Genomic DNA, 24,096 nt, shown 5'->3' with positions numbered 1-24,096 from the left:
GTCACAATGTGAGGTCACTGCACACTCACTGTGCGCCCATACTGTGGTCACAAGGTGAGGACACTGCACACTCACTGTGCGCTCATACTGTGGTCACAATGTGAGGTCACTGCACACTCACTGTGCGCCCATACTGTGGTCACAAGGTGAGGACACTGCACACTCACTGTGCGCTCATACTGTGGTCACAATGTGAGGTCACTGCACACTCACTGTGCGCCCATACTGTGGTCACAAGGTGAGGACACTGCACACTCACTGTGCGCTCATACTGTGGTCACAATGTGAGGTCACTGCACACTCACTGTGCGCCCATACTGTGGTCACAAGGTGAGGACACTGCACACTCACTGTGCGCTCATACTGTGGTCACAATGTGAGGTCACTGCACACTCACTGTGCGCCCATACTGTGGTCACAAGGTGAGGACACTGCACACTCACTGTGCGCTCATACTGTGGTCACAATGTGAGGTCACTGCACACTCACTGTGCGCCCATACTGTGGTCACAAGGTGAGGACACTGCACACTCACTGTGCGCTCATACTGTGGTCACAATGTGAGGTCACTGCACACTCACTGTGCGCCCATACTGTGGTCACAAGGTGAGGACACTGCACACTCACTGTGCGCTCATACTGTGGTCACAATGTGAGGTCACTGCACACTCACTGTGCGCCCATACTGTGGTCACAAGGTGAGGACACTGCACACTCACTGTGCGCTCATACTGTGAGCTCACCATGTGAGACCACTGTCATATCATTGTGTTAAACTCATTATTTTAACTGTGATCTAAAAATTCTCTAATATTGGACAGCAATATCACAAACATGTAGAATTTCATCTTTTATTTCCTTCAAAGTATTTCTACAATTCGGTTTCCTTGTTCATTTTGATTTATTTTCAGTTTGGTGTTGGCATTTGACAGACATTTCAATTTAACAGATACATTCTGCTTCTATGCATAACCACATTAGAGAAGCAACTTTTCGCACACAGAGGATAAAATAGGAAGTTGAGGCACTAGTGAGGTTTGAAAACCCAAAGTGAACACAATAACACTACACTCAAGTAAAGTTTACTCAAATAATATAGTGACAATTAATCCTTCTGACAAACTACTTATACATTTCTCTTTAACATACATTAAGCCCTCATATTGTAATTATAACATGGCAAGTGAACAGATTGCCAGTTTGGACAAAAGGTAAGTAAATTAAACATAACATCATCATCAAGTGCAACGAGAATACCAGCTCAGTTGCTAAATACTAACTACCAATCCAAAATTACTCTTTCTGATCGTTGTAGAAGTCATTGTCCAAATGACTGACAGCAGTATACAAGGAAATATAATCCAGACATCAGAGGACATCAAGCAAATGGCACTAATTGAACAGAATGGGCTCAAATCCACACCAGTTCCCATATATAGAAATTGTCCTAATATATTTTAGTGCTCTGGCGTATTGCATAATATATATCACATTGTATAATGGTTAAGTTAAGCAACATCTCACTGGTTCTAAAATGTTCATATCTAAATGCCAGTTGGAAGTGCTACAGTGTGCCTTTTAAAGTGTGTCCACGGCTCAACAAGGTCTTTAGAAGAAGTATTTGGCACAAAATAAATGTCTGAGTGTGAGCATTTTGTTCCCTTGGTGTTCCAAAAATATGTCTGTTACGTCACGTTAGCGTAGGGATGGTTGATTACACTCCCAGTCACACAGAGTAATGATTTTTGAATGTGATGTGAAAATGCATTGCTCTTGAATGATCAATAACAGATTTAATTGCTCATATGAGAAGACAAAAGCAGGACGGCTGATGCTATAGGACTGTAGCCTCTTCCATGGCATTGACCCACCTAGAACAGAACAGAATTTTCATATTATGTAATAACAGAACATAATATATTTATATAATGTTTTTGAAAAAGTCTTTTATGCTCAAAAAGCTGTATTTATTTGATAAAAATACATTAAAACATTAATATTGTGAATTATTACAAACTTTAGATTTTAAATTTTCTTAAATGTATTTTAAAATGTAATTTATTCTTGTGATTTCAAAGCTGAATTTTCATCAGTCATTACTCCAGTCTTGAATGTCACATGATCCTTCAGAAATCATTTTAATGTATTGATTTGGTGCTCAAGAAACATTTCTTATTATTATCAACAGTTTCTTTCAGGTTGCTTTGATAAATAGCAAGTTCAAAAGAACAGCATGTATTTGAAATCTTCTGTAATGATAAACATCTTTACTGTCAGATCAATTTAATGAATCCTTGCTGAATAAAAGTAATAATTTCTTTTTAAAAAATAAACAAAACTTACTAACCCCAATACTATATGTACACATTATAAATTGCTATAATGTATTGTGTGAATGTAATATGTGTTTTAACCTCTGTGCAATGTGACTGTCCTGGGCTCTGAAAGTATAGAAGAGAGTGCTTTTGTGGTACAGCTGAAACATGCTGCTCTCCCCTTCAATCTCTGACCTCACAGAGAAACCCAACAGAGGGAGGGTCTCGCATGCAACCCTCTCCTTATATAAAAGAAGACGACATAGGGAGAGATTAGGAGCTGCATGTTGCAAGTTAATGTGTGCAAAAACGTGACTGTGTGCATTACCTCAGGCTGTGGGTATGTGTAGAGAACTTTATTTTTTAGGAGGAACCACAGGCTTCTCCAACTTCTCTTGCTGTTTCTGCACCTCTGCAGGGTTCCACTCATCACCCCCTCAGGCACTGTCTCCTAGGCAACAACACATGGTGTTTCACCCCAAATTCAAAGGAAAAAATAAAACATTAAATGAATAAAAATTGGAAGGGGAAGTAATTAATTGAAAATAATTCCATGCCAAAAATCTCAATGGTCTTAAAATAAGACTCTTTTAATAGCACTCATGAGTATGACATGATAAACGACTACTGAGAACAACATGATGGCATTTATACAGTAGACAAAAATGTGTTATTAACAAAACATTTCAGAGAGATATCAGAGTAAAACGTGATCCACCGGACTAATATTTAGTCCAAAGATATTAATCCAGAGGTTATGGGATACCTGGCTGAAAGACAGTTGGCCTTTGCGGCTCTTCCACAGACTCGATGGATGAATGTTTTGGAAGACAGAAGAGAGAGGTCGACTGGAGCTCTCTGTTAGTGTGGCAGCATCTTTTAAACAAATGTACACACAATTATGAGGAGAGTCAAGCATAACTATGTTTAATTAACAAAACTACTTAAAATTAATGAAAGATATTGTGGTTGTACCATGCTTACGCAGCTCACTGTAACAATGATCACACACTTTGGCACGTCTGTTCTTCATGTATTTGAGGGGGAATTTGTTCCTGCAACAATCTCTGCAGACAACCTATAAACAATATAAGATGAGAAAATCTGAATAAATAGAGCTTATGAGTGGTTCTCTATGCGAAATGAAAATTTGCAGTATTGTATTCACCCTCAGGTCATCCAAGTAGTAGATGGGTTTGTTTTATTTCTTCATCTGAACAGATTTGGAGAAATTTAACATTACATAATTTGCTCACCAATGGACCCTCTGCAGTGAATGGGTGCGTCAGAATGAGAATCCAAACAGCTGATAAAAACATCACAATAATCCACAAGTAATCCATTTGACTCCAATCCATCATTTAATGTCTTGTTGCGTGCTTGTAATAAACAAATCCACCATTAGGAGGTTTTTAACTTCAAACCGTTGACTCTGGCTAAACATGCGTCCTTTCTCCAGTGAAATAGCCGTCTTGTCTGAATCAGGAGAGAAATATGCACAGATCAAGCACCGTTTACAAGAGAAAACAGTCAGATTTTGATGTGAAAGGACAACAGGGTATGGACTTTTTTCCTGGAGGAAGTGATATTATGGATTATGGACCCATTCACTGAAGAGGATTCACCAGTGAGCAAGTGATATAATAAAGAATTTCTCCAAATCTGTTCTGATGAAGAAACAAACTCATCTACAGCGTGGATAGAGTAAATTTTCAGCAAATTTTAATTTTTAGGTGAACTATTCCTTTAAGTGTGTTTGTACCTTGCCGCAGGCATGGCAGTGATGTCGTCTGTTTGTGAGACTGAAATGTGAGTGACAGTTCATGCAAACTGTAACCTGGGAAACAGACAGCAGAGGAGGAGCGTTCTCGCCGAGACACTTCTCTGGACCATCCACTAACTAAAATACAAGACATGTATAATTTCACAACAGGAAACAAAATGTCAACTCTTTCAGGTGTTGACATTTTATCACACTGTATTTAAAGCTTCCTCACCCCAAAACAGTGCACTGGGTCTCCTGATACGGGGCCAAGGTTCACTAATGTCCGATTCAGTGTAACAAACCAGCCGTCTCGTTCGATGCAGGAGCTGCACACAGGAACACATGCATCAGTCACACTGCACAAATACACTATATGTATGAGTGAGTGTTTGAGATTGTGTATGTCACTTGCTTGGCAGACAAAGTGATGCTTATATCTTTCACGTCTATCTTCAATGCACTCTGAGCATTCTCTATAAGTGGCTTGCTGACCTGAAAGACAAAAAAAGTGAAAGATTTAATAATTATAATTCACTCCCTGTCTAGGGTTCAGATAATGAAATGAGCTCAAAATAATTGGCACTTAAGGTTCTACAAGAGAGGCGAAAATGAAAGAAAATATAAAAATGAGTAATAGACAAATAAAATATAAACATTTCTGAACATTTTCAAACATATAATAAATGGAAACTAGAATAAGATGAGGAGAATGATCTGCCATATTTTATGCATTTTATTTTCTTGTTATTTTATTATATTGTATTATAAATTTTTCCTTTCTCATTATTAGTTCTGTTTTCTCATTTTGTTGTATGCATTTTATTTTCGCATACTGTTAACTTTAGTTTTTACTATTTATATGACATTTATGTGTATTCTATAAAGCACTTTGTAAACACTGTTTTAAAAGGTGCTATATAAATAATGCTTTACGTGCATACTTTCGACTCGTGTTATTTAAGAATTATTTATATACTATTATAGTATTTCTCAATATTTTGAATAAGCTTTTATTTTTATATTTTCAGTTTTCATTTTAATTTCAGTTTAAGTTTTAGTAACTTTAGTCATTAGTCATTTTTATTTTTTTTTATTAGCTTTAATTTATTTTTCTATTCCGTTTTATTGTAGAAATTTTAGTGCTTCAACATACTTATTTTATTTCATTTAGTTGCCAGAGCAACATTTCAAATTTTTCTCAAACATTTCTAATTAGTTTTATACCTCATATTTATATTTTATTTTTAATTAATGAAAACTGTTTTTTAATAGTTTTAGTTAAAAATAGCCACACTACTTTTAATTAGTGTCTTGAACACTAAATATGGTGCATTAATGAAAAGACGGTTTCCAAGAACCGTTATGAATGAATAAACAGTAGAAGTGTCCATGAATGCTGTCAGCTTTACCTCCATCCCTGCCAAAGGTAATCTGTTGATCAGTCTGTATTTGCCATCTTGCTGAGGATATGTGTACAGCATTATGTCATTCATCTGAAAATGTAAAAAGTGAAAGAAATACATAACATTGACAACATACAAGCACAATTAATTACTTTGACAATTTTTATATTTGCATACCACAACAGTTAATCTGAGTGGGTCACTGTCACAAATGTGCACCACAAGGGGGAGCAATGACATTGGTTTTGACCAGAAGTTGCTTTGCTGCATCACTGCTCTGTCAGTCAGTGACCACAGGCAATGTTTGTGTTACAACAAGGTGTGATAACATAGTCATTTAGAACAAACTCAAACGTGCATTAAGCTGTGATTTAACAAAGATAATATTAATTGACTAAGATGACCAATATACTTATTTCTCTATGAAATAGAATCATTAGTTATCAATTACTCAGTCTGTATTTGTTTATTTGTTCAAACAACTGCCAAATCATTTGCGCATTATGATTATTTGCTCATATACAGTGAAGAATACATCTATACAGCTGAACACAACCAAAATTAATCTTTGTAGACAGGACGTTGTGCAAACACTGGATTCAGACATGCCTTCCTACCGTCAGATACTGCCTGATAAGGCAGCATATTTTGTCTTCTGAAATGTTAATCAATGGTGCATAAGAAATGCCACAGACTCAAGCAATAAAATATGAGGGATATCCGAGTTCAGCACTCTGGGGGCCACGTGCCCGTCTCAGCGCACAACTGTCCGTCTGGCTGAAAAGTCTACAGTATATACTGTATTCCTGACAGCCCATCTCACTTCCATCCTGTCACCCTCTGTTCTGTTATCTCAACACACTGCTTTGTCCCCGTTCCCACAGACTTATTCTGGGGTGAGAACAGCACAGCAATAACAATAGCACATGTAGACATAAACACACACAGAACAACATCCTGTCAGGAAACTCTAAAAACAAGTAAAATAGTCCACAAACACAAAGGAGAGACACTAGAGACTATACAGAAAGAAAGCAACTGGGTCTCTTGAGTGCTCAACTCTGACAATCTCATCTCAGCCATTAAGTCATTCATACTCTAAAACCTCTGTTCCAAAAAAAAAAAAAGTTGAATCTTTGATAATTAAATTGAAAAATTAATGTAAATAAAATACAATCACATACCAAGAAAAGGTGGCGTGGCTGCTTGCACTTTCTGCTGACTTTCATCAAGGTGCCCTCTTTCACAAACACCTAGGGCACAGATACAGATAGTCAACCTTACTCATCATTACTGCTTTAAAATCCCCAAAAAGTCTGAAAAATTCATAAAATTTGATTGGATGAGTGGTATGTGATCAGTAAGCCATTGAATTCCTCACTCTCCCAGGCTGTAGGAGATCTGTCAGACCCAGAACACTGTGTTCAATATGGACCAAACGCAGGAGATCCGCCTGACAGAGAAAAAGAATGCAAAAATTGCCGTACATGGTACAGCAGTGTCATTAACACATACTGCCTTGGTTCCACACGCATAGACTGTCTGTAAGTACATTAGGCCAACAAACACATACTCACTCCATTCTTAAGGCTGTCATTAACATGATGAGCAATATCTGAGACCACAACCAAAGTATCTGAGGGGAAAGACAGTAATAGTTAGAGAGGGACAGATTTAATATTTAATACATGTACATTTTCAACACACATAAATATTGAATATATTAAATATTCCGTAAAAAAATACCATCTCAATAACATTATTAAAAACTTCATATATTACAATTACACAATCATTAGAAAAACGTTTAAAATAAATTTATATTATGTCCCACTGCAGAACTTAACAGAACATCCTCTCACACAAACAGATACTCTCTTAAAGCAGCACCTCATAAATAAATTATCCTCATATATAAATGATGCAGAAAGGCTTGTTTAAAAAGATGACTGAAAATCCATGATGGGGTCAAAGGTCATTTGCCTTTTGTGAAACTATCTAGAAGATCAGAGATATGCTGTTGCCTAAGCAAATCAATTATACACACTGAGAGATAAGACCAAAGGTTTCGTTTGTAATTGCAAACATGTCAAGATAAGAATCAAACATCAGTTTCTTAAATTGATGAAAACTAATTTAGGAAATAAAATGGCTTCCTCGTTTACTGTAATCCAAGAGACACAGAAAAAAAACAAGATAAGAAAAAAAGTGTAAGCTTTTAAGATACTTTTGTCTGTGAGTAATGCGGCAGTTTACCTTGTGTATTTACAAACTCTCTGGAGTCTGGTGAGAGGTTGTTCAGGTAGTCTGTTAGAAAAAAAACAACAACAACAAAAATAAAGCAATATTAAGCAATACTACAGGTCTTGGTATGAGAATTCCAGAAAAAAAAAAGATTTAAATTGATAAGAATTAATAAGGATATATACTTATTAGTTAAAACATATTTAGAAGTCACCTGTTAGCAGCATACGGTACTGCAGGATGCGCACAATGACCTGCAGCAACTGCTTTTTTAGGGTCACTGCATCTGGTAGCTGAGATACAAAACACACGCTACAGTATGTAATGTGTATAACATAGATACATATTTAAATACATGCCATCTGAGTAATTGAACACACAACTAAAACACATTTACATGTAATCATACAATACAAAACACACACACTCAAATCACATAGAACAGTTAGAACACATGTACTAAATGATAGTGGCAGGTTGATGGACATGCCTAATAATAAGAATAGATTTGGTTTAGTTAAAGTTGTCAATCAGTGAAAACAAAAACATCATAAGTCCCTTACTGTGCTTTGTATGTGTTCCAGATAATTCAATTTGTCATCATAATGACTGATGTAAGAAGAGAAAATGGAAAACTCTTTCTTATTTGCCAGGATGATTTCAGCAATACTTTCATTCTGATCCCTGATGAGTGGAGTGAAATGCAGAAAACAGATGAAATGATGACAGATAGACATTATTTGTGGATGATAAACAATTGAAGGTAGCATACGCACATGCATGTGTGTGGGTGAGAGTGTCTTACCATTCTTTTAAGCGAGTCTCCAGTAATGTGTGGATACTTTGGTGGAGAGTATAAATATCAGGTAGCTCTGTCCACACTGTCATCAGCCTCTCATCCGCTTCAACTGACTATTGTGTGAAAGTGAGGGAAAAAATAAGAGAGTTCACCTTCATCAGTATTTTTCTGATTTCACACAACTCTATTTCTACTGAAATCCACACACAATGTCAGTGAGAAATAATATGAATGACCCACCTCACAGAGAAGCTGTAAAGTCTTAACATGCCTTAAAATGAAGAAAAAAGAAGCATGTTCATAATAATATAGCTATTTCTATTCAATTCAATTCAGACATTTTTCAAACACAAACTTGCACCCTCTAAATAGTCATTGTTTTATCAATGATGAAATTAATTTCTGCCAATCTGCTCACAGACTTGAGCTGTTGTTTTCATGACTTACTGGGCCTCACTATCCAGAAGCTCTTTGGCACTATAGAAAGCCCTGGAACAGTTGACAGTCTGAAATAAAATGGCAACTGAGTTACAATAAATTAAAACAAATCTTTGCAAGACACATAGAAACACTCATAATAAGCTTACCAGTCTGTCAGATGCCTTGGTCTTTTTCTCTTGTGTACAAGCCACACCCACAGACACACCCACTGTTCCATCTTGTCTCACATTAGGAGAACAGAAAGTGTAGAGGCTAAATAACAGAAAAAGTAGAATCATGAAACATTCACAAAAGAAATAAATAAACTACATAGACCTTTAGTTACCAGGAATGTAATACTTTGAGTTTTTAAGGACTAATCTAAGTAATATGCACATCTAAGTAATTGGGATGGCATTATATCATTAGTCTATGTAAATTCATTTTTCTAAAACGTTCAGGTTGTAAAATGTTAAAACACCTTTTAATTACAAATCACTGGACGAAATTAAAAGAAATGACAAGACGTTTCAGTGTTCATGTCCAGTGATTTTTAATTTTAAAAAAGGTTTGTTTGTTTGAACATTATATTATTAGATTACCAAAAGATCTAACATGCTTCAAGCCCATCAAGCTTTTGATATGTTAAATAACACATTTGCTTACGATTCCAACTTTTTATGCTGTTTATAGTGTGTCTAGTTTCTCTAAACTAGATTTTCTCTAATCCTGAGCTTTATATTAATAATATAAATATAATTGAACAATATATCAATCTATAAACAATTGTACCTATCTGTTTCTTGCTCAGATGGCTGACTTTTGCCCTGGAAGCCTGGCAGACTGCTCATATCCACATAGCCATCAGTATCACTGGTTGAACTCTGATTTCGTTGACTCTGAATGACTGGATTCAGGAGGCGAATTTGCACATTCTCATAGTGAGAAGCGGCATTTTGAACGTTCTCATAATCTGAAGAGTCTGTATTGGGAGATGAAAAAGATTGAGGTTTGGAAAGGGGATGGGGCTCAAAGAGGGAGCCTAGTTCCATAGAAATAGTGCTTGAAGCCAAATCATTATTAAGGGTCAAGTTTAGTCCCTGTTTTTGTCTATTCTTTTGGAAGACAAAGGAAGAAGGGGACATAGGTGGCGTGCAGTCTGGAGTGCTCTGCAAATCCGGGCTGCCAATGTTATGCCTGATAAAGTCCAAGCGTTTGCATGACCCTTGTGGACTTGACTCAGATGAGGACCTGGAGGAGATTGAGCGATTATCCATCACGCTTTTACGATCTGATTTCCTAAGGAATCGTAATGGCAGAAGGTATCGCTTGAACCCAAAATCAGGCTTCTTGCAAGAAGCGGAGACTTCATTCGGGAGGGATGGAGAGCTTTTTCTGATTGGTCGCTTTGTGATAGATGCAAGTTCAAAAGGGGGTGGTATATCAACTCGAGTGACTTTAGCTAAGTTTGAGGTGCCTTGTGAAAGACATCCTAATGAGCCTGTCAGTGCAGGTCTACTATCTCCGATGAAACACTGATCTGTATAGAAGGAGCCTGGGTGTAGCAGAAGCCGCCTATTTCCTGTTGCAGGGCTACTCATTAGGCCAACTCTCTTACTGGGGGTTTCCACAGATATAGAGCGAGTCATTAAGTACTTCCTGTTCCGAAGGAAGTCTTTAGCTTGGATTTTTGGCTCTGTTTCTTCATACACATGATCTACTGCGAGTTCTTTTCCCTCAGATCTACTCAAGGGGTCACTTGCAACCCCTTCTTCTTCTTGTTCTTCCCCAATGCTCTCTTCTTCTTGATTTTGTTGTAAACTTTGGCCTTGGCTTTCAGGTTGCTGTTGAATGAGTGAGAGGGCGTTGATAGCATCAAGATTTAAGGTGGTAGGTAAGGCTTCATCATGTTTAACCACATATTTGCTACAGTAGTTGTGATTTGCATCCGCTACATCATCATCTGAGACCATTTCTGAGCCAGATATAAAAAATGGCTGAGAAGAAGAAGAAGAATTTGAAAAAGAAGTCAGATCGGACTCAAGGAGAGTTTCACCTCCACTGTTTGATGAAGGACAGTCTGGAGAGTCAATAGCAGCTGAAGGATCCTTAGATGCACTGCCATCTGATAAGTAATGGTTTCCTTTTTCATCCATTTGCTCATTTTCTAACTGTATTTCATCATCCTCTTCCTCAATGGAAGTTGAAGACAAATCAGAGCCGTTCAATCCCTCCTCCAAAGTAAGCATCATAACATCTCCATTGGCGTTGTCCTCTGTTTCTGTTATTTGGAGAGGTTCTGTTTGTTCAAAAAGGTCACACTCGGAAAGTCCATCTTTGTCTGCTAACGCCTCGCCTGCATCACAAATATCAGGGAACATCCCTTCTATGTCTTCTTCACTTGAAAACATTCTGCCTGGAACTATACTATTTGGGTAAAATGCTTCAATGAAAGTTTTATTTATGCAAATTTCATCATACAGGAATCTGTCTGTGCGCACAGTGCATCCATAAACTGCATTAGAAGCCAACGGAACATCACTAGACCTTTTATGTAATGTTGATACACCATTTTTAGTCAGTCTCCATGATATCTTTCCAGTGTCCTCTACTTCAATCGGCTCGGTCTCTATATTATCGTCCACGTCTCTCTTACTGCATGAATCAGACTCTTCCATCGACTCTTCCTCATCCTCTGACATAAATGTCTCACCTTCTTCTAAACCCTCCACAAAATCTAAATCAATTTCCTGTGCTAACTCATCCCCGCATCCTAACTCATCTCCCTGTTCCACAATAACATCTGGTTCTGTCTCTTCTACTTGCATTTTCTTTTCCATATGTATAATTTTCCCTGTCTTCCTCTCTTGTGACCCCTTCTGTTCCAGTAATATATTTCTATGCATTCCCGTCATACGCTCTCTTGAGTTTGAAGGCCTTAGGCTTTTGTTAGTGTGAAGCATATTGAAGTACATGCTTGAGTTGATGCTGGAGATGTTTTCTTGGTTTGGATGCAATTTTTGGGTTGGGTTCTTGAATATCATAGAATTATTCAGGAATAGGTGGTTGACATTTCCCCTTTAAAAGAGGCTCAGCCTGGAAGTGTTCTCTGGTGTCCTGGGGATGCTCCTGAAGTACAACAATAAGTAAATATTAATAATTACAAAAATGTTTTTTGCTGCAGAGTAGCATTGTGAACATCGTAACAATTCAGGGTATCAATAAATAGTTCCATCTGCACTGTAAAAATAATTATTTCCTTGATTATTGGAAAAAGAAAAAACTATTTCTGTCATCACACTTCAGAATTTCATGTTTTATTCAATGTGTTGCTTACCGATTCTTTGTAATTTTTTGTGAAATTTACTAGCAATTTCTGAATGAAAATTGTTTTTCAGGGTGGTTTATGCGTTAAGATTTTCTATTTACAGATGAATGATACAGACTATGCGCAAAATATAGAATATAAAAAAATAGACATTTACAATAAAAACTGGACATCAGATATCACATATGATACACACAATTGTACCTATAAACATATTATATGGTGTTTGAAAAGAGGTTAATTTTGATTAACTTGACAGATTTAAACGCGTTGCTTTATTTTATAAGGTCACAGTAAAACTGTCCACCCGTTTTAATTGCATATTCAATATTTATATCTACCTTTTGCCTTTTAAGTATATAAATGTTATCATTTTACCCTTGTCACAGACCTAAACTTTCAATGTTAAACTAAATCTATCAAAAAATGTATTATGATCTACACAAAGTGAAATAAACTATTAAAATAGGGTACTGTATGTATTCTATGTTTACATACTGTAATTTCCACTACATTATATTTCGAACACAGCTTACTATGGTGGAAAATTGTGTTGTTAATGTTAATGTCGTCAAAAACATCACATATTTAAAAGTATGTTACGTCCACTGGTCAAAAGTGCTCATATAGCCGAAGAAACATTCTCATAAGAAAAATATTAATATGTTACGCTCAAAACAGTGCAGGCAATGGCATTTTGGTTTACAGCATTGTGTACATAGGCGCAAACAGAATCTTTAAAAATATTTTAAAATCTAATAAATAATCATAATCAGACTAGCTGTAAATTACTCCATATAATACAATGACAAAGTGGATTTCTTGAAGAAAAAAAACTAAACGCGCACTAAAATATCGAAAAGTGGGCTACTCTAAATTCAATACTATTTCACATACTTTCAGACATTTCAGTTCCCCACAGACACATATTCTCGTTTTCTAAATAAAGTTACCATACTTGGTTTTCGTTACCACACTACCACCATAGACTGTATAAGACTACCACGTTAAAAACTCACCTGCGCTCATTGTCGAACATCATCTAGTATCTGAGACACGGCAATGACAGGCCAAACACGATAAAGTCGTAATCCAGGAAGAATTTACACGAGATTATAACATGAGATTATATATGAACTACTTCTTTTACTTCATTTTGCGATTAAACAGCAGTACAGGACAGCAGGCGCTCAGCACGAGCTCAAGCACGAGCGCGGGACGAGACTTTGCCTTGACTTCCTGAGGAAAGGGCGTCAGGACAAAAAGCAAAAACAGGAGTTTTTAAATCAAGGCAAAGTTTTTATATATATAGAGAGAGAGAGAGAGAGAGAGAGAGAGAGAGTCTGTATTAATTTGGCCACCTAGTTCAGGAGCACACATATCTAAGGGAGAATGAGAGAGAGAAAAAAGATTTCCCCTATATCTCTCACACAATATATAATGAATATAATAGATATTTAAAATAAATATTAAACAGAGAAACTGGACTTTGGTCAAAGCTATTTCAGGGCAGTATGTCCTTCAGAGGTTTGCATTACAGGAAATCTCTTATCCTGCATAACCTTCCTTAACAACAGACATCCAGGCATGGAGAATATTCTGTGTTCTAATATTCGATTTTCTATGAAGTGACAAATGGAAAAAAAGAAGAAAAAAAACAGTAATACAAAGCATTCATAATGCACCAAAACACACACACACACACTTTTAGTTTGACATTCAGATTACATCAGTGAAGTGAATGCAGAAAAAAAACGTTTGTAAATGCAAAAATGGCTAAGTAAAGCAAAGCAAGCGCTGAGGAAAGGTCTAGCATCATTTGTTTGTTAATGTTAACTTCAGCTGCAACATGTGAAGTGACCAAAGAGCTGATCCAGGAGTAAAATCTGCAACTGTTATTTTTAAATGTATGATTAATAGTAGGAAGCCATTTCTATAGGCTTAAATAAGGCCATGACCTTTTCCCAACAACTCTACAGAAATATGCTTCCTTCCTCAAACGTCTTTAGCCTGAGATTAGTCTGGGATAGTTAGTATGAACATTCAGTTTTCCAGGAGAAGAGTATGAAAGAGGTAAACAACCTACTTCAAACCTAAGACTTATATACATAACTTTAACTTACTTATTTTATTTACTGTAATGTTATTTGCTATAGATCGTATACAGTTGTCCATCTTATTTCTAAAATGATTTGGTAATATCCTGGGTATTGAGTGCTGAAATGTGTATTTAGATGGGAATTTTATGAGATGAGCTTCTGTATTAGACTATTTACCTGTTTGCATCTTTATTGCAGCATGAATGGGTTTCAAAAAATGTTTTATTTTTTTTATTTCTTCCCGATTTTAGCAAATCACAATGTCACAAACTTGTGATGAACTAGAAGAAAAAAGGAAAGTGTACATAATACACTGGATCACATCATGCATGGTGCCTTCATTACGTCAAATTATAATATTAATTATAATATTGAGATCTCCACAATGCTACTTTTGGATATGCAATGGCTACAGAACAAAGGTGGGAAAAATTAACAATATCCTCTTCTCCTCTACACTCTACATAAATATACATGAATAAGGTACATTTCTTATCCTTGATTCATATTACTGCACATAAGCTCAGCACCCTGAAAGTGTTGTAGTTAGTCATAACCCAAATGTGTTATTCTGGTGCCTTCATTCACAGTAAAAAAAAAAAATACTTTTTTTAAACTCTAGAAAAAGAGGGAGGTGGTATCTCACTGGCACACAGAGGATCTGCAGTGTCTGACTCACCCAGGTTTGTTGTCATCAGGCTAAAGTAAGCAGTTAGCAAACCTGCTGTAGACAAATGTTAAGTACGGACACATACACATGCACACAAAGACACACTAATGGTGGAGGCAAACACACTGACACAAAATCACTGTTCATCATTTGAACAAAGAAGGGAAAAAACACCCTGAACACTCCACCCTTTCCAGTTCAAGCAGGAAATGCTGAGCATGATAAAGTAGGTTGAACGTTTAACAAAGATTGTGTGTTATCTGAGCGTCAGTCCTTTTGATCATACATCAGTATGTGTTTTCAATTTTCATTGCAAACGTGAATGTTTACCAGTCAATACTGATATGTGTTGAAGCAGGATATCACTATAAATATTGTATTTTAGTTACATACTGCAATCATTAAGAAGAGAAAAGTTCAGGAACTGACACAAGGAAACCTGTAAACAAATATTTTATGATTTTTAACATTTTATGGTTCATAACTTCAGAAAACAAATTAGTGTCTTAACATATAGTTATTTGCAGCAAGTAATGTGCAGTTTAGGTAAAGCTTAATTGTGATAAAAGCCAACAAATCAAGATCTATGATCTGTAATGTTGATTAAAAAAAATAGTTGCTTATAATATTTATGAATCTAAATATCATACTGGTGAATTCCTGAAGCATGCTATTTTTTGGAAATGAATGTTCTTAGAATTATTTCATGTAAAAACAAATTACACTTTGAAGCTTTTTATTTGTTAGCTCTCAAAGGGCAGTTCTCTACAAAATAATGACAATTATGTAGATTTTTATTTGTTTGTTTAATTTGAAGTTGTATTTAATAAACACAGCAGCAAGATAAATGTGTAAAACAGAATTTATGTAATTAATAAGTATAAATAAAAATACAACTTATTACTGACCAAAATACACAAACCCTGGAAATCAAAGCATGTTGAAAAGATCACAGAGGAGGACTGTTTCATCATTATCATCAGGCCCAAAAATAAAACTCCATTCTTCATAGCCAGGTTGTTCACTCATAAAGACGTCATCATCCATCCGCAACGTATAAAGCAGCTCCTCTAAACTAAAATGCTGGAAACCCCTTTTACCATGAAATGTACCTTTATCGACAAAGGGATTGCTGTCCATGTCCTCATTTTCATCTTTCTTGAACTTTTTCTTTCTGTCCTGATCAGGGTTAGTTAGATGGTCCATTTGATCATAGACTTGTCTTTTCTCTCTGTCAGACAGCACCTCATAGGCTAAGGGGGAAAAAATTAACAAAATTATTCATTAAATACTTCAGTTAGGTTGTAAATAAATTTTTTTGAAAGTACATACCCTGAGCAATGTGTGTGAATGCCTGCTGTGCATTTGGGCTTTGGTTCAGGATGGTGTTTAAGGGCCAGCTTGTGAAACGCTTTCTTGATATCTTGAAGATGCTGAGTGAAAGACACTCCAAGAACTGAGTAATAGTCACTCAGACAATTACAGGCACATACACATAACAGAAGCACCAGACATAAATGCTCTGCTGTCACCAAAAGAAACAAGTTTACCTTATTGCAAATAATAAGCAAAGAATGACCCCACGTTTCGATTTCGATACGGTTAAACTAACACTAACACGACTCTTTTACTTGTTTGTTTCGTGAACAAATCGTTTTATCAGAACACATCTTTTAAATGAATGAATCTCGTTCATTTCATTCATGTACGAAATAAACGAACAAAGCATCTCTTTTCGTTCAGACGTAGACTTTGTGGGGGAATAGAGAATCTTCATAAATTTGTGAAAACGCAAAATTTTTATAAAGTATATCAAGATTACCTTGGTTACCTGAACAACTCAGTATCATGAATCAGTTTGATTTAAATGATTCAATCACTCTCCCTACACACACACACACACACACACAACTTGTCGCCACCATACACTGTATGGTCGCCATCTACTGAAAGGCACTAAAAATTGATATTTCTAGTGAACTGATTCAAAAGAATCGATTCACCTGGATGAGTCAAAATTACTAGACCACTAACATCCACTCACATGAGGGCGCTGTGTGTTTTTCCCCGCACATCTCTTCACGGTAGTGCTGCGCTTGTTGGGAGCGGATTGTAAACACACGGCTATGGCTGCTGAGAGGGGCGGAGGCGACGACAACATTAACGACGAAATGGGGAACCAACTACAGCTCCAGCCAGGTACGTATGCCTGTTAGTTTCCTAATAAACACGGAGCTATTGCAGTATCAAAAGCGTGCCAGCTTAATGTCCTCCTCAGAACATGCAGGGAGATCTTTACAGACAGACCCATGTCCGCAGCTGTCGCCGTGCATGACAGCTGACAACGTTTGTGAGCTCTTGTTATTTAAAACACTTGTGAGTAAAGATATTTTGCGACACTTTATGGAGCTGTAGCTTAGATAGCTGCAACAACATTCTTGAGTCAAGTGTGCACGCATTTTGTTGTATTATTGTATTGTCAGTAGACTTGTTATTATATTCATTGCGTTATGAATGTAGATGAGATATTTGCTTGCTGTTTGCTTATTACTGGCTTTATGCATGCCCGTTGTCCTCTGTATGACTGAAATCGAAAGTAGGTTGAAATAGGTTGTAAATGTAGATGTTGTTAACAAAGTGAAAGTGTAAGTAAATAATAAAACAAAATACAGTAGATAATAAGTCAAGTAAGTGAAAGTGTAAGTAAATAATAAAACAAAATACAGTAACGTTAGATAATAAGTCAAGTGAAGTCACCTTTATTTTTTTATAGCGTTTTATACAATCGAGATAGTTTCAAAGCAGCTTCAAAGTATTAAACAGGAATTCAGTTAAGTTTAATACCAATGTTGATGTTGTAAAATTCATGAATTATTAACAAATTTGACCCAGCTATAACACAGAAGACAACAGTGTCATTATTCAGCTCAATTCAGTTGAAAATTTGTTGTCTTCCAATAGTGTCAGTGCTGTCAAATTGGTAATATTACTGAATATGAAGTGTCTATAAAACCACAATTAAGTAAACCAAAGGCGACGATGGAAAGGAACCCAAACTCCATGAGGTGACAGAAATGGAGGGGAAAAAACCATGGGAAAAACCAGTTTGGGGAACCAGTTCTCTTCTGGCCTAAATGAATAAACATGGTGTGATGTTGATTGGGATAAGTGAAATTATATTCTAAGTCTAATCTCTATCTTTCATCTTTCTGTTTTTCTACAGAAAATGAAGAGGAAGAAGAGGATGATATGGAGACGGAGGATCGAGATGGTGAGGATGCAGAAAAGCCAAGTATTATAAACTTTGACACGAGTCTGCCAACTTCACACACTGTGAGTGTCATCTGTCATCAGTACATTTAAACACCAGTCATGTGACTTGACCTGAGGCTAATAAGAATTTTACTTTTTATTAAGTCATTTTGAATTAATTAGCATGCACTTTATATGCAAATAGTTTATGGTCAGAGTTTTGCTATATGTGAAATCTCAATCTCTCGAAATAAAGGGGGTTTTTTTTGCATTTTTTTTTTAATCTGCATTTGTGTGTACGTTGTGAAGTATCTGGGCTCAGACATGGAGGAGTTTCATGGCCGTACCCTGCATGATGAGGACAGTGTGCAGAATCTGCCGGTCCTTCCCCACATCGCTCTCATTCTGATCCCAGGTCAGACGCTACCCTTGCAGCTTTTCCGACCACAGGAGGTCAGCATGTTCCGCAACCTCATAAGCCAAGACCGCACGTTTGCAGTGCTTGCACACAGGTATCAACAGACACAAGGTCCAGAATAATAGTTACTCCACATTAATGATCGCATACCTTTGATTTTTCTTCGAGAACATTATCCAAGCAGGTTGCAGTGGAGGGTTTGCAGGTGTATTGATATTTGTTACATTTGTACATGTACTTTGTAGTTTGACGTGTTTCTATCTCTCTCAGTTCTGATGCGAGTGGAGTGGAGATAAAGGCAGAATTTGGGACGACTGCAGAGATCTATGCCTTTCGTGAGGAACAGGAGTACGGCATAGAGACAGTGAAGGTCAAAGCTATTGGACGGCAGCGCTTCAGAGTGCATGAAATACGCACACAAGCAGATGGGTAGGGGTATACACATGCTTTCACTAGGTACTACAATGTGCCGTCCACAAAATGTACTGTAGTAATAAGCCACAATGCTATTTTTCATTAAATTCAAGAATATAATGTGAATGAGACACTCCCATACACAAATATTTTTGTTTTTTGTAGGATTCGTCAGGCAAAAGTACAGATTTTACCTGAGAGGATTCTTCCAGAGCCTTTATGTGCACTGCAATTCCTGCCCCGCTTGCATATACACACACCACAGACCAAACAGTCACAAACAACACCACCACAGGACCGGTGCAGCCAGATTTATAGACAGGTGACTGATGTAAACACACATCTCTTGAGATCAGTACTTCTCAACCAGGGGGCCTATTAGGAGGCCTTAGCAAACTTCCAAGGGGGCTGCAGAAAGTCTTTAGTTTTATCATATTTATAAAAGAAAAATACAGCTTTCCGATTCTCTCCGAAAACAGCCGAGCTCCTGGAGGCACGCTGTGGGCGGAGCTAAAGTGACGAGCACTTGCCCGATAGCCAACAAAACACAGACATTTGATGCCGTTTCACTTACCGTCTGCAGTTCTGAATCATGACCGGGATCTTTTATATGGGACCGCTCCATCTTTCAGTATCAAACGATGTGCAAATCCAGCGCCGAACTGGGCCTTGTTTATAAAACGTTCGTCAACAAACACACTTGCAAAACTCCATTGCTGCCCCGGAAAAACAAACTGCATCCACTGTTCACGTAACGCTGGATTCTTTGGTAAGCTGAACAAGGTTATCTTTCCCTTACAACCAAAAACACACTTCTTTGGAGTCATTCTTCTCGAACGAGTCCCGTTCAGTGCAGCCGAATGAAGCGCGTTGATGGGCTGCTCTTGCTCTCGCTCTGATCAATGTGTGTGCGCGGACGCGCTCTTCCGGGAGAAATGCCCATTCAAGGAGTTCCACCCTTCATTACGTCACGAAGAGCCAAGCTCGAAAAAAACTCTCCAAAACTTGTACAAAACCAGAAGGAGTATATTTGACACAGAAATACTACATAATAATATGTAGTAATAATACATTCATATCTTTTTTGAAACTTTGGCCATGTTTAGCATGAGAATCAGATGAGAATCATAGACTGTAAAAAATGAGAATCCAACTCTTTAACAGTAAATAACTCAACATGCATGAAATAGCATTAGACCCCCCCTATTAATTTTTTAAAAATTATTATTATTAATTATTGTTATTATTATTTTGATAGCAGTCTTACTTAATTAAAATGCTAAAACAAACATACACTCAAGATTAAAACTGAAATAATTTTTCAGTTTTAAAAATTTACTATTATTTTTATATAAGAACATACAGTTTTTAAAAATTCTGGAATCACAGAAATAATTGTGGTTAATTAATGTAGCTATATCGACACACATTATTCGTTAACAATATTTCATGGTTATAAAACTATAACTTTGAATATTTGGTTGGACAGTGGTGGTACTTGAGTCAAAAAGTTTAAGAATCACTGCTTTAGATTGAATTAGACTGAATTAGACAAGTTATTCTGCTTTATCATTGTTTTGCCATTGCAAAACATATTAACTTTTTAAATGATAAGTCATCCTTATACATAAGTAACAAATTTTTCTTAATACGTAATGTTCCTCTTACCTTCTTTCACAGAAGAAGATCCATTGTGCAAGTATGACCACGTGGCCTCCCTGGGTGTATGCCTTATATGACTCTGTGAGTTTGATCTTGTATTAAAAATTGTATTATACATTTTACATGATAAATTTTACAAATGTTTATTTTGCATAGAAAGCATTAAAGGGGTGATTTTTTCCCACAATTTGACCTCTTTACAAATGAACAGTACTTTTGACATGTTTTTGAAAATGTACAACCATCAACATTTCCATAATATCAGTGACAACATTTTAGCACTGATGGTTGTGTATGTGTTTCTCGCCAGAAAACTCTCATGAGCAGAGTAAAGAAACAACTCCATGAATGGGATGAAAACCTCAAAGACGAGTCCTTGCCTACAAATCCCACAGGTACACAGTGGGTACAGGCACACAGATGCTTTTAGGCTCACACACACAGTGAAGTAGTTAAGAGAGTGTCTCTCTCCCTGCAGATTTCTCATACAGGGTGGCCGCATGCCTACCAATAGATGATGCTCTGCGACTGCAACTACTGAAGATTAGCAGTGCCATCCAGAGACTGCGCTGTGAGTTGGACATCATGGACAGGGTGTGTATTTGTAAGGTTGCCTTTGTCTATAAGTCTTTCTTTTTGTCCAGGAGTTTGTTTATGAAAAATGCTAAAAATATTTATGCACTTCATGTTTCCTTACAGTGCACCTCTCTCTGTTGTAAACAGTGCCAGGATACAGAGATAACCAGCAAGAATGAGATATTCAGGTCAGACAGTAACGCTTTTAAAAAACATTGAGAATTTAGTCACAATTTAGTCATACTTAAAATATTAAAGGGATAGTTCACCCAAAAATGCAAATTCTGTCAACATTTACTCAACTCAAGTTGTTCCAAACCTGTATGAGTTTTTATCTTCTGCTGAACACAAAATAAGATGTCGAGAAGAATGTGGGTAACCAAACAGTTGTTGGTCCTCATTGACTTCCATAGTATGGAAAAAATACTATAGAAGTCAGTGGGGATTCACATTCTTCAAAATACCGTCTTTTGTGTTCAGCAGGGAAAAAAAACAAACACTTGAGGGTGAGTAAATAATGACAGAACCAAGTCTTAACCCTACACTTTTTCTTCTTCAATAATCCATTTTACTTGAATACTCTGTTGTTACTTCCATTTTATTGCGACTTTAATATTCCAAGTCTTCTGAAAGCATATGATAGCTTTCCTTTTAAGACTGAAATGAGAACAGTTACTCATTCAGCACTCCTCTGATTTTAGTCTATCTCTTTATGGGCCAATGGCAGCATATGTGAATCCACATGGTTATGTTCACGAGACGCTTACAGTCTACAAGGCCAACAACCTCAACCTGATTGGACGACCTTCCACACTGCATAGTTGGTTTCCAGGGTGAGATTCAATGTATTTGTACGTGTTTTTGATCATTTGAATTTTGTTTGATCACTATGTCTTAGAATCCATCCAAATAATTAGCCATTTTCATGTATAATTACATTTATTTAATGTATTTCTTTGCCTAGGTATGCGTGGATAATTGCTCAGTGCAGAACCTGTGGCTCTCATATGGGCTGGAAGTTCTCAGCAGTAAAAAAAGATCTGAGTCCACCTCGGTTCTGGGGTTTGACTCGTTCTGCCCTGTTACCGACAATCCCACAGGGCGAGGAGGGTATCGAGGGGTCACGCTTGCTGTGCCTGTAATGTGATCTGAGGATTACTTGTGACCTTTAACCCTACAGCCCACAAGCATTTGCTCCCCCAGGGGTCTCCTCTATCACCCCAAAACCTCACCCAGAGAAAGAGAGAAAGTGTGTTTGTGAGTTTATATGTGTAGATGTGTGCATGAACAGGGAGAGGAAAGAAAAAGGGGACAGGGAAGCATAATTTACAGGAGTAGAAAGAACAACAGAATGCAAGTTGTTGCCTTCACACACCTTGTGCTGTGTAAATTACAGCCTGATACGTGCAATATCATAGCAGATGGGCTCTTTAAGATATCACAGTCTGTTGTAATGCACTTAATTTACAGTCTAGCAGTCTTTTCTTCATTATTGCTGCCTAGATAAGAGTTAAGAAATATGCCATCTTGTTTGGATGTTTATGAGTATTGTGTTAAAATAGGGACACATTTCTAACATCAAAGTGTGATGTGATGATCTCATTTAGTCTGACAAAAAGTCTTTTCATGCCCACTTTTAGCAACATAATCAACAGTCATGTAGAATATCCCCAACCAATTAAATGCTCTTGGATGTCTCAGCTTCTACAAAACAAGATCTAAACTGCTTGAATTAAATAATTCCCATCATGCTATGTCCCATGTGCTTGTGTCGGGTACATTTGACACACAACTCCTGGCTAAAATTGTCAGCGGTCAATAATCAAGGAAATATCAGGGAGTTACCTATTATGTTATTTAGACTCAATATCAAGTGCAACACTCAAAAGGTATTTTGTGTTTCTCAGTTTTGCTTCATTCATTATAATTGTTTTATTTGGATACCATTTACTTGAATGATGATATGAATTATATGTTGAGTTGAGAGCCAAAAACGTGTATCCAGAACAGAATTGGTGTGCCGAGAAACTACAGTCTGCATTGAGAAACTTCCTAAAATATAAAGATTCTATTCACATGTTCATTAAATGGAGTGCAAAATACACACTTTACACAGAAAATCAGCACACAAACATGTTCATTCTTCACTAGTCAGTTACATAGATGTAATAATAAGAAAACACACACACACATGATACACGCTGACTTGCATATCTGTATTGTTCAAGAGATTAAATACTGTTCAGTACTGATAAATTCTCATCAATAAACTGCTTCGGAAAAGTCACAGCGTGTTTAATCTGTTCTTCAAGGAAATTTCTATTTGGAATTGTCAATTTGTTAACATTAGCTACATTAGCTAACATGAACTAACAATGAAGAATATTTCTAAAGCATTTATTAATCTTCATTTAATGTTAATTTCTGCATTTACTAATACATTATTAAAATAAAATTATCTGTTCATATTTAATGGACCTGAGCAGACATGAACTAACAATGAACAGTTGTATTTTTATTAACTAATGTTGGCAAAGACTATGCTGTTACATTGTTAGCTAATGCATAAACTAATGTTAACTAGTGAGACTTTATTGTAATGTGATACTGAAATGTTTGTTTAAAATACCTTTTAATTAAAAATCTTACTATGCTGTTACATTGTTAGCTAATGCATAAACTAATGTTAACTGGTGAGACTTTATTGTAATGTGATACTGAAATGTTTGTT

The 24,096-nt window shown here is 36.6% G+C and overlaps 2 protein-coding genes and 1 pseudogene across 6 annotated transcripts; 1 reads left to right on the top strand and 2 right to left on the bottom strand.

Annotated features, from left to right (window-relative positions):
- Positions 1-837: 837 nt before the first annotated feature.
- On the bottom strand, positions 838-13,465 carry fgd5b (FYVE, RhoGEF and PH domain containing 5b). 4 transcript variants are annotated; one of them, XM_016563171.1, is made up of 21 exons: positions 13,294-13,465; positions 9,739-12,075; positions 9,114-9,219; positions 8,974-9,032; positions 8,767-8,797; positions 8,533-8,639; positions 8,291-8,411; positions 7,942-8,020; positions 7,740-7,790; positions 7,061-7,119; positions 6,865-6,936; positions 6,668-6,736; positions 5,490-5,573; positions 4,493-4,572; positions 4,313-4,406; positions 4,078-4,215; positions 3,291-3,393; positions 3,082-3,191; positions 2,644-2,766; positions 2,415-2,557; positions 838-1,871 (listed from the first exon to the last, which is right to left on the bottom strand). In XM_016563171.1, exons 2-21 carry the CDS (start codon positions 11,988-11,990, stop codon positions 1,835-1,837), a joined length of 3,918 nt encoding a protein of 1,305 aa, XP_016418657.1. In that variant the 5' UTR covers positions 11,991-12,075; positions 13,294-13,465; the 3' UTR covers positions 838-1,834. The 4 variants fall into 4 exon arrangements, with proteins under 4 accessions (XP_016418657.1, XP_016418659.1, XP_016418660.1 ...); XM_016563173.1 differs by having other exon boundaries at positions 3,300-3,393; XM_016563174.1 differs by lacking the exon at positions 2,415-2,557.
- Positions 13,466-15,973: 2,508 nt separating this feature from the next.
- Positions 15,974-17,118, bottom strand: LOC107748411 (dnaJ homolog subfamily B member 9-like; annotated as a pseudogene).
- On the top strand, positions 17,083-23,639 carry LOC107748399 (protein cereblon-like). 2 transcript variants are annotated; one of them, XM_016563180.1, is made up of 11 exons: positions 17,083-17,242; positions 18,267-18,376; positions 18,605-18,807; positions 18,984-19,142; positions 19,293-19,449; positions 20,811-20,870; positions 21,100-21,184; positions 21,268-21,383; positions 21,489-21,553; positions 22,067-22,198; positions 22,330-23,639. In XM_016563180.1, exons 1-11 carry the CDS (start codon positions 17,170-17,172, stop codon positions 22,505-22,507), a joined length of 1,338 nt encoding a protein of 445 aa, XP_016418666.1. In that variant the 5' UTR covers positions 17,083-17,169; the 3' UTR covers positions 22,508-23,639. The 2 variants fall into 2 exon arrangements, with proteins under 2 accessions (XP_016418666.1, XP_016418665.1); XM_016563179.1 differs by having other exon boundaries at positions 17,084-17,242; positions 20,808-20,870.
- Positions 23,640-24,096: the final 457 nt, after the last annotated feature.

The sequence above is a fragment of the Sinocyclocheilus rhinocerous genome, unplaced genomic scaffold, assembly GCF_001515625.1.
Source record: "Sinocyclocheilus rhinocerous isolate Xijiao unplaced genomic scaffold, SAMN03320098_v1.1 scaffold890, whole genome shotgun sequence".
In the NCBI taxonomy this organism is placed as follows: Eukaryota; Metazoa; Chordata; class Actinopteri; order Cypriniformes; family Cyprinidae; genus Sinocyclocheilus; species Sinocyclocheilus rhinocerous.
This window is presented reverse-complemented; position numbering and strand designations above follow the sequence as displayed.